The sequence below is a fragment of the Taurulus bubalis genome (genome assembly GCF_910589615.1).
Source record: "Taurulus bubalis genome assembly, chromosome: 5".
Classification (NCBI taxonomy): Eukaryota; Metazoa; Chordata; class Actinopteri; order Perciformes; family Cottidae; genus Taurulus; species Taurulus bubalis.
In genome coordinates this window covers 8,100,797-8,111,105 of record NC_136593.1, presented here as the reverse complement: position 1 = coordinate 8,111,105, position 10,309 = coordinate 8,100,797, and the positions used below count along the sequence as shown (strand labels likewise).

The window sequence follows — 10,309 nt, the reverse complement described above, 5'->3', positions numbered from 1 at the left end:
GCCAATGAACCTGTCAGAGCCCCTATTATATTTACTGTACTGTGACTTTGTAACGACATATACTATGCTATCTTTTATGACACCTTTGTTTTTTCATCAATAAAATAAAATGCAATCAGGGTAACCATATTGGCAGTCCCAACTTTAACATAAATGTAACTGTTATATGGTCAAATATAATACAGAAAATAATTAAATATACTAAACAGGAGCATTGTTATTGTCTGTGAATTCAAAGCAAATCAAACCCAATTAGAAAAACAGGGTGTATTAATTTAATAATACATTATATTTCTTATACTTTGGTTGGTTATTTATTGGTGTGAGGAAAACCAATCAATCCATTAACTTTACCATTGATACATTATCTAATTTTCCGCGTTGAAAGGAGTCGCTGTTGTCATTAGCAGAAGTTTAACGTTACTGAGTGATGATCTAAAGATACATGGACTATTGTGGCTAATTTAACCTATAATACATAAATGTGTCAACTCATTAGCTTTATTAGAAAATACCAAATAAAAAGCAAAATATTTGCGTCAGCAAATTTATTCTGTGTGTAAGAAGATACTATGGAAACCATCCAAACACATCAGCAGACAGGATCAGATGAAACTAAATCACGTGACGTGTAACTTCTCCATGGGATGGGCTATTGCTGCTTTCAAGTTCTATCAGAGTTATCGTAATTCAGAGTTGTATAGTGTAAATAGCTTGTATGGCACTACCCAAGACGGAGAAACAACTACGTAAATGGCATATTTCAAACTTATCCCAAATAATGTAGTTGTACTGTGTGTGACGTAAAAACAAACAAACATAGATACTGCTCGTCTGTCCCACCCATCCCACATCTCATGAACGCGTCGTAGTTGCCAGGTTGGGATTTTGTCAGCTGTATGTGCAAGTAATATTTTGTATTTCATCCCAATATACATTTATTTATATAGATAATATAACTACACATGAAGTATGCACTTCCCTTGAATATATATATATATATATATGTATATATATATATATATATTATTATTATTATTATTATTATTATTGTGTAACACATGGATTCGGTTGTCAATTCAGAAGTCATATAAAAAATATCAAATAATCTATAATTTGAACAAAAAAATCGTTCATTCGACCATGTATATCCATCTAAGTTGTTTCTATTTCATTAAATGTATGTGTTGAACATTCATCATGCAAACACTGACAGTGAGCTCCGCCACCTCAGGGCAGTTTTTCCTGGTTGGTCTCGTGTTTGCGCCGGGAGGAGTCACGCAAACCTGGCAACCTCCACAGTCGCTTTGTTAACGCTTCATTGAGCCAAGATGGCAGATTTCGAAGAGCTCAGCGATGAAGAGAAGGTATTACTTTATAAATTCATACTGTGATTTTTTCTATTACCCCTTTAACATTTTGCCTTGAAAACAAACAGTGCTTTATGTAACTCTTATTCTGTGGCATGAACTCTCAAACGAGCCGTTTAAGTTGCTGCTGGTGGAGCTTCGCGTGGCTAAACCGAGGCAGGGTTGTATTTGACAGTTCACAACTGTAACTGTTACCTTTGCATGGTGTCCCTGTGCAAAACTACGTAATAAAAGTCAGCTAATTCATCTGAGTCCGGCCTCCTTTCGATTAAGAATGACATATGCGCGCGGCTGAGCTTGTTGTCTGGATTTAAAGAGTTTTAAATAATGAAAAACGAAGAGCTAACGTTGATGCTAAATGGAAGGAAGTAGATGTACTTCCTGCATTTACAGTGAGGATAATGGTAGTGCATCGGCATTGTAACACCACCCACACCCAGTCAACTACACCCAGTGTGGTCGCTTGTACTTGTCTGTATCACATCGGAAGTTGAAGTTAGTTGAAGTTGTGCAGATATTTTTGTATTTAGCTCGCCTGCCTGTAACTTTTTGCACTAATTCACGGGGCAGGTCGTGTCTTAATGCAGTGTTGTTGGGCTTGGTGTTGCTTCCCCTGCCTCATGTTGCGACATGTTGTAAAAGAAAAATAATGCTTTGCATTCCTAAAGCTGATGGTGTGATTGGAGCTTAGACCTCCAAGCATTACTGTAGTGGACCTTTTTAAAAATAAATGTAAACAAGTCGGTGTAATGAAAGGATTTAAATCCCCCATTTTAACCTTTTTATTGGATATTTACCTCTGCAAGTAATTGTTGAACTGCATGGTGGAGTGTCTGAGCCTCGGGGGGGGGGATTTCTGAGCTCTGAATGGAGTAACTTTTCTGGAGCACAGTCAAATTAGGTTACTCATTGTTCTGCCTCTCTGCCCTTTCAGCTGGACAGCCCATTGTAGGTCAATGGCAGCCTGGAGGCTGGATAACACTGTCTGCTTGACAGACGGCATCCCTGGCACAGCCTCACTATGATGTGGCATTAGGACTGATTAAAGTTACGCAGGTCACAAATGAGTGATGGGCAAATAAATGATGGGTCATTTGGAACTTCTCTTGAACTAAACAGTTCTTGCTGTGTATTACCATTTGAGAGCAAATATAATACACAGCACCGATGTCTTCACGAGGAGGCTTTCGACACCACATGCTTACACTTGCATTCTGGCTGCTAAGAAAAGCCCTTGGGCGAAGTACCCTGTTTGCCATCTAAGGAGTGGCCAAAATAGAGCTAACAACTCTGGGGCCAAGAAAGAGAGCAGACTGCTCTCTGCTTCCCTCTAGTGGCTATTTGGAGGTTATTCACTTCTCCTATACATCTTCTGCTTTATCTCAAAAGGAGAATACATTGGCACCAGGTTTGGCAAGAGAGGAGACAGAAAGTTGTTTTTCTGCTCCACCACAGTTTATTTAAGCATGAAGGGAAGTGGACTGATAAGTGACACACTGTATTGAATGATAATGTGTTTCCTCTTTTAAGTTTTATGACAAGATATTTGATTTATTTCTAGGTGCGTATTGCAGCTAATTTTGTGATGCACTCTCCCCCAGGAGAGTTCAATGAAGTCTTCAATGGTAAGCATTATTTGTGAGGAACGTCTTTAGGACTACTTGCGTTTTAATGTGTATGGAAACAATTTGTCAATGCTTTTTCTTACGTTCATTTGTCTTTTTTTCAGATGTGCGAATACTGCTCAACAATGATAATCTTCTCAGAGAGGGCGCGGCTCAGTAAGTTTCATAATTTTCTCCTTTTTTTTTTCATATGTCGTTAGAAAATTATATTCTGGATGTAAATGCAAATTGCGGTTGTTTTCCTTTTTTTTCTTTTTATAGTGCCTTTGCCCAGTACAACATGGATCAGTTCACTCTTGCCAAAATTGATGGATATGAAGATCAGGCAAGCGTTTTCTTCAAAAAAAATATCAAGATCATTTGCTTAACTCATTGAACCCCCTAAAATGTCACAATTATTCTATGTTCTAAAGACGATTCCTGAGTAAAAGGCAGGTTTCTTCCCCTTGAAGGTCCTGATTACGGAGCATGGAGACCTGGGTAATGGCCGCTACTTTGACCCTCACAACAAGATCTCCTTCAAGTTTGACCACCTGAGAAAGGAAGCCAGCGACCCCCAGCCCCATGAGGGCGGCGGGTCAACTCTCAAGTCTTGGAGAGACGCCTGCGACTCTGCTCTGAGGGCCTACGTCAAGGAGCACTACCCCAGTGGAGTTTGCACCGTAAGATTGCTCTATTGGGCTGCACAGCCATATTCCGCATTACTCACGATGAATCAGCCACTCATCATGTTTTTATCTGCTGCAGGTTTATGGGAAAACTGTTGATGGCCAGCAGACCATCATCGCTTGTATTGAGGGCCATCAATTCGAGCCTAGAAACTTCTGGTAATAATGATCTAATTTTGAACTTCCAAATCAAATTCATGTAGACAACTATATTGCCTAGCATTGTAGCATTGCAGCATAGAGGCAGTGTGTTAGGTGTGATTTGGGATCGTTTTTTAAGTCTACTCTTTTACTTTTTCTGTTTTCCAGGAACGGTTGCTGCCGGTCTGAATGGAAGTTCAGTGTCTCGCAATCTACAGCCCAAGTGGTCGGAGTTTTGAAAATACAGGTATGTTGAGTAATTACCGGGTTTAGTTTCCGCTCAGCTGTAAAGTTATTTTTGTCTCACTGTTGTTTCCTCATTTCAAGGTACATTATTATGAGGATGGAAATGTGCAACTGGTGAGCCATAAAGACGTACAGGAATCTCTGACTGTGTCTGTAAGTATGTTAACATATCAACAGTTTTTCTATTTTAAACTTAAAGCTTTAGCCATGGTCTGACTAAGATTATCCAGAATCAAGTAGAAAATAATTTAATGGATTTATTGGAGTATTTCCTATTCGATTTATTTTGATGTGTGTTTGAGTTTTTTAACTAACCCACAAATGTGTGTTTTGGCAGAATGAGAGCCAGACTGCAAAAGAGCTTGTGAAAATTATTGAGGATGCAGAGAATGATTACCAGGTATGTGGGAGTTAAGAATAACAAGAGTTTGTATGGGAATTAAATGTTTTCATTATTGTGCCATGCAAAGTATACAAGGCACAGCAGACGCAAACACTGCCACTAAAGTTAATACAATCTATCTAAAATATTGTCAAAACATGTATTGTATAGACATGATGAAATTAGAATGAATAGTAATTGTAATAGTAATATTTGCCTTTTTTCCCAGGTTAGCAAACTTAAAGGCTTTGACATTTAACAGATATTCCATTTTTTTATAATCCGTACACGAGAGTATCATGCCATTTCAGGAAAAGTGTACACACTTGAATCATACCAGTACGTACAACACAAAAGTAAATGTTACTTATCTTTGTTCCCCTTCAGGTGGCCATCAGTGAGAACTATCAGACCATGTCGGACACCACATTCAAGGCCTTACGCAGACAGCTCCCGGTCACCCGCACCAAGATTGACTGGAACAAGATCCTCAGCTACAAGATTGGCAAGGAGATGCAGAACGCTTAGAGGACTGAGGCTGTTTTGGGTTACGACAAGCAAAATTGAGTAGAAGCTGATGCTCGCGCGAACGTGTGACGCAAAGTAACGTACTGTATGTCCGGCTAAAACAGACATTTGTTTGGGGGTTTAACAGAGAAAGACATCTTCCGTTATGCACTACGAGGAGATGCCTTAATTTTACAAAGACGATGAGTGATGTCACTGTCGCTCATTTGCAAAACTATAACTTTTTTTTTAAACAAAAAATGCCTTTAGTAACACTGTGAAAGTTTGGTTATTTCCCAAATTCTAAGTCACAAGTTAAACAGACACAGTTTGTGATCCTCCATGCTTCAAAATGGACACATTCTCTCAAAACCCCTTGACTTTTCATGTAGCAACTAATTTACACTATATCACATAACTGATCTTCTTCAAGAGCTTCCAATATCTCGTGTAGTTTCCTATTAGCAGAGGGCAAATACTGTATGCAATTCGATATATTAACTGAGCGGCACTTTAAGGCACCAAATTATACATCTGAAGATCTCATATGTTTGGACACATGCATCCCTCTGGATGCAGGGTTGTAGCCAAAGCACATAATGTTTTTTTTCCCATTCACTGACCATATTTTGTCTTCCTTCTTTAAGTTCTTTCACTTCTCCTTGTTGTTGAGAGACATTTTTGGTTATAATCCCTATATACCGCCCTGAACTGATACGGTATTGGTGTCTTCCTGAAAGCTGTTTGCCTTTAGCTTTTGCTATATTTTTTTATACAAACTGTAAGTACATTTATTATTCCTAGAAATAAACATATGCAATGGTCAAGCAATGGTGATCGCTTGTGTTTTACATCATGTATGGAGTTTCTTTTAAGAGAGCCTGGACACCAGATGTTTTCATCTGGGTTCTGGGAATATAAGCAGTGGCATTATCAAAATATGGGGGGAAAAAGCTGTGTTTTAAATTTCATTGAGGTTTGCTTTATAATGAAGCATATACAATATGTCACTAAATACTATTTGTTATATTTCATGTCATTAACTAAGTATGTAAATGACGAATATAATTGTGCTGTTCCGTGCACTTGGGCGTTGTGTTGCTCGCACATATTGTAAACTTCTATCCTCACAGCTGAAATAATTAGTGGATTTATTGGACTGTTGGTCGGTAAAAAAAAGTCATCTCTTGCTCTAAAAATGTGTGTGGTATTTTTTCTTATTATTTTCTGATGATTATAGACCAAACGATTAATTAAAAAAATGATCTGCAGATGCTGAAATAATGTAAATAATTGTCAATTGCAGCCCTAACTCTAATCTTTAATCACAATCTCATTATGTTAAAATGTACTATAATGCACAAATATGTGGGTTTATGGACTGTTATTGGCCAGATCAAAGACCTTTTTAATTTAAAAAAATCCCTTGAAGGCAATCAATAAAATCATATTAATATAATTTAATAGATTTAACAATAACCAAGATAATCATTGTGTCAAAATGTAATACTCATTACATTATTTGTCTTTCAGCATGAGTTTTCCGAGCTTCCCAGCGTCAATATAATCCAGTATTAGCTACAATGCATTTTTTTAATGAAGCTATGTGCATTTCACAATTATTAAATAAAAAATAAAAATATTACAAATGACTATAATACATTGGAAACAGATGGAAACGCCCATTTCACTTTGCCCTGCTCATATGGAGCCCAGGGAGTGTCAACGATATCGTGTCCGAGGACGGGGAGCCTCTACTCGTCATAATAGTCCCGGTCGGGAAAGTCACCGGCTGAGCTTTGATGAATAAAGACGCAAGACTTTGCGCTAAAGTTGTTTTGTTTCAACTCCGTATTCATGTTCCGCCGCAGACGTCTTTTCGTTTTCCGTATGTAAAACAATTGCATACGTTCCCTTCCGGCATCCGTCGATGCCGTCGTTCAAAATAGGGGATTTCTAAATAATAAAAAAATAAAAAAAAATAATGAGAAATCTCTGTTGGAGTTCCGACCTTGGGCGCGTGATGTGTTCTGACAAATAAAGCAACGGCAAAAGTTTCACTTCCGCACACGGAAAACATGCGCAAGTCGCGCAAAATACGTAACGTGGAAGGAGTGTGCGGCAGCGCGTTCACAGCAACAAGCTACACGCACATTTGAGGAAATTGACGGTGATAGTCGCTCAGCCGGTGAACTTCCTCATTGGAGTCAGTAGATAGCCGGCAGCGGCGGCCTGTGGCACGCTATCATGTCGCTTAAAGACGCGCTTGAATGCGGACTGGACTTCATTGAATTTCTGGGGGAAAGAATTTCCATCACCAGCAAAAAAGAACTTCGGGACATCTACAACTCTGAATTTAGGGGCAGGTAACGTTGGGCTGCAAAATAAAACAAAAAAACTAGCGTGTCGGATGCAGTGGTTTGACTGTTGTGTCTGTGGATAATACCACTCCCCTCTGTGTGTTTTGTTCACAGAGAAGGAATACAAGACCCCACCTTTGCCAGTGTCCTGCGTGCCCTGCTGAGGTGCAACAAAGCCCACATGAAGCAGGGGGGCATCTACATAAATGTCAGGCCGCAGGTAGGATGAGCTGTTCTTTCCCTTGAACGACTAGACGTCAAGTCCAGAAATTAGGAAGTGTCATTTTTTTTTTGGCAAACATTTATTTGTTTATTTTTAAATTGCCACTGTAGTTTCGAGTGTACTGTGACCAATGGAGGAGGCCCCGGGCCCCTGAGCAGAGCCCGGGCTCTGGCTCTCAGGAGACGGGCGAGACACCGTCTCCTTCACCCGCTCCCTCGACTCCTTTGAAGCCTGTGCTGACCCCGAAGAAGAAGCTGGCTACGGAAATCCTTCACAAGTTGAGGGTGAACAGGTCGGTTTTGGCCATTTTAACACTGTCTTTTGTATCACATCAAGTGAGTCATGTTGACACGTTGGGTTCAGTAAAGTCTATCTCATTGTCCGCCCTTTTCATATGCAAATGTGGTTCTTCCACAACCATCACGTGACACTGGCCAAACAGGTGGACGTCACACAAGTTCTCATTAAGTTTATAACATGCGACAATAGGTGTGGACTCTGACTGCATCAAGGAAGAAGCTGTCACAGTGATGGAAGTTGAATATTGAATAACACACTTTTAAAAATGCACAACTAAAAATCTGTACCGTGTTTATTAAAAAAAGAATTAAAAAAAAGGAAGCCAGCAGTACTGGCAGAGGATGTGGGAGGAGCTCTTTCTGGTGCCAGCAGCGTTTGAAGGTCAAGGTTCAGCTGTCATATGTGTTGTCATATACAACAAAATATTGTGAACAAAATGCAGATAAAGTCCCCTCCATGCCACACACAGAGAATATGACTAATACTCAAATATGTTTAATTAGAATAAAAAAAGGGCAGTAAAATGGAACAAAGTAAATAAAAGTAGCAGGAAAGAAAACTAGTAAAACTACATTTTCAAGGTAGATATAGTCGCATACAAACACCAAAAATGTTTCAATATGTGTGAAATATTAAATAATCCAAGTAATAGTGCAAAAGTAGGAGTGAATCTGGGAATCTGTCCAATCTTGTGACAGACATGTGAGCTGTCTGGGTGTGCCTTGGTAGATTAGGGGTTAAGGTACCGGACATGAACTGTGTCCTCGGTGTGGATCCTGCTGTGGACCTTTTTGAAGCATTTCATTCCCCTTCTCTCATTTCCTTTCATATTAAAAAGTAATAAAACCCATGAAGAGAAATAATGGGATCCAGATGAAATGTTTAACCCCTTGAAGATACAATTTTGCATTTGTCTGATATTGGAAAAAGTATATAGACGACAAACACAGGAAGATAAAGAGAGGGGGAGATGGGAGTGTTGACACATACATGGCTCCACAGTTACACTCTGCAGTATTTTTACACCATCTTGCAGTTACAAGTCTTACGGTTGTAAACTCTGCAGCCTGACCATGACACTCTCCCCTACAGGAAGAAGTTGACAGCGGACAAGTGGGGCATTGAGATCACCTCCGACCCGGCGGCGAGCGGTGGAAAGGTTCATTTTACCGTGGATCGTCTGAGGGAGTCGTTCGCCCTCACGTTCCATATTTTAAACAAGGGCACGAGCAGCATATACTTCACCTTCTACACGGCCCTGCACAAGATCCGCTGTTTCTCTCTGGAGGACGAGAGGAGAGTGAACCGAGCTGCTCCGCTGTACCTCTGTCCTGGTGAGACTGCCAATGCTCCTCCGCTCGGTTTTCATTCACAAAAAAACAGAAGCGAGGTAATTAACGCTTGCATCTCCGCCGCCGCCGCCGCCTTTCGTTCACAGGAGAAAGCTACGAGGTCGTGGTTCGGTACACACTGAACCATTATGGATATTTCCCCGCTACGATGTACTTTGAGTTCTGCCCAGATCTGCCAGAATCCGTGCCCTTTTGCATTGTGAGGGAGATGGAAGCGGTAGCCAGGACCCCTCTGGCTGTGGAGCTGGGGCCTGTGTCTCCTTACAAACCATTTCAGGTGGTCACATACAAGCCTGTCAACACGGTGGTCGTGGAGGGAGTCCCTCCTCAGGGGTAAGTTCTCAAAAATGGATTGCAAACTAGTTCAAGACTCAAAGTTGAAACACACTTTTATGTTATTTGAGGGAAACTCCACATATTTGACACACTGCGGGGTCTTTTGTGGGTCCACAGGGAGCTGCATGAAGTCTAATAAATGGAACATCGATTGGGTCGAAAGACTATGAGTTTGAAAGTGCAAGAAATGGTGGCGTTAGACGTGGGGTCACGTAACCTCTAGCCCGCTGAGTCTTATACTTTTTAACTGTCCATTGTGAGTCCTGCAATGTTTGGTTGGTAGGTTGGTTATTCTTAATGTTCTGAGTGTAACGGATAAGCGCCGCGTATCATCTTAATCTCTCCAAATAGAATGAGTACAAACAATTTCACTAGCAGCATAACATTCATTATTACAGATTTTAGTTTGGTTGAAGCAATTTTTTTGAGTTGTGAGTTCTCAGAACGATGAGAGAAATGGTCTTTTATTCATGCTTGATGTGTTTTGTTATCTCTGCAGGTCTGGCACCAAGCCTCTAAAGATGGCAGTGAAATTGGGAGACTCTAAGTACCCGTCTTACCTAAAGGCACTGGCGAAACAAAGGATGGAGGATTCTGAGTACCTCTCTGCAGCTGCCAGACAGAAACTGGCTTCAGTCAAGTGAGAAACCGACCTAATTATTTACAAATCTAGTATTTTCTGGGCTTAACTCCCCCGTCATCACACTGCTTGTGTGTGTGCTTCATGCCCAGGAGTCTCCTCAACTCTTCCTTGAAGATGAAGACGTATGCTCAGCGACTTCACCTCCTGCTAAATCTG

At 40.4% G+C, this 10,309-nt stretch overlaps 1 protein-coding gene across 1 annotated transcript; it reads left to right on the top strand.

The window, feature by feature from the left end:
• The first annotated feature begins 1,330 nt into the window (after positions 1-1,330).
• On the top strand, positions 1,331-5,770 carry capza1a (capping actin protein of muscle Z-line subunit alpha 1a). The gene is made up of 10 exons (XM_079218898.1): positions 1,331-1,367; positions 2,932-2,995; positions 3,100-3,151; positions 3,257-3,320; positions 3,448-3,657; positions 3,743-3,822; positions 3,973-4,051; positions 4,132-4,203; positions 4,388-4,450; positions 4,820-5,770. The coding sequence occupies exons 1-10, from the start codon at positions 1,332-1,334 to the stop codon at positions 4,958-4,960; spliced, it is 861 nt and encodes a 286-aa protein (XP_079075024.1). The 5' UTR covers position 1,331; the 3' UTR covers positions 4,961-5,770.
• Positions 5,771-10,309: the final 4,539 nt, after the last annotated feature.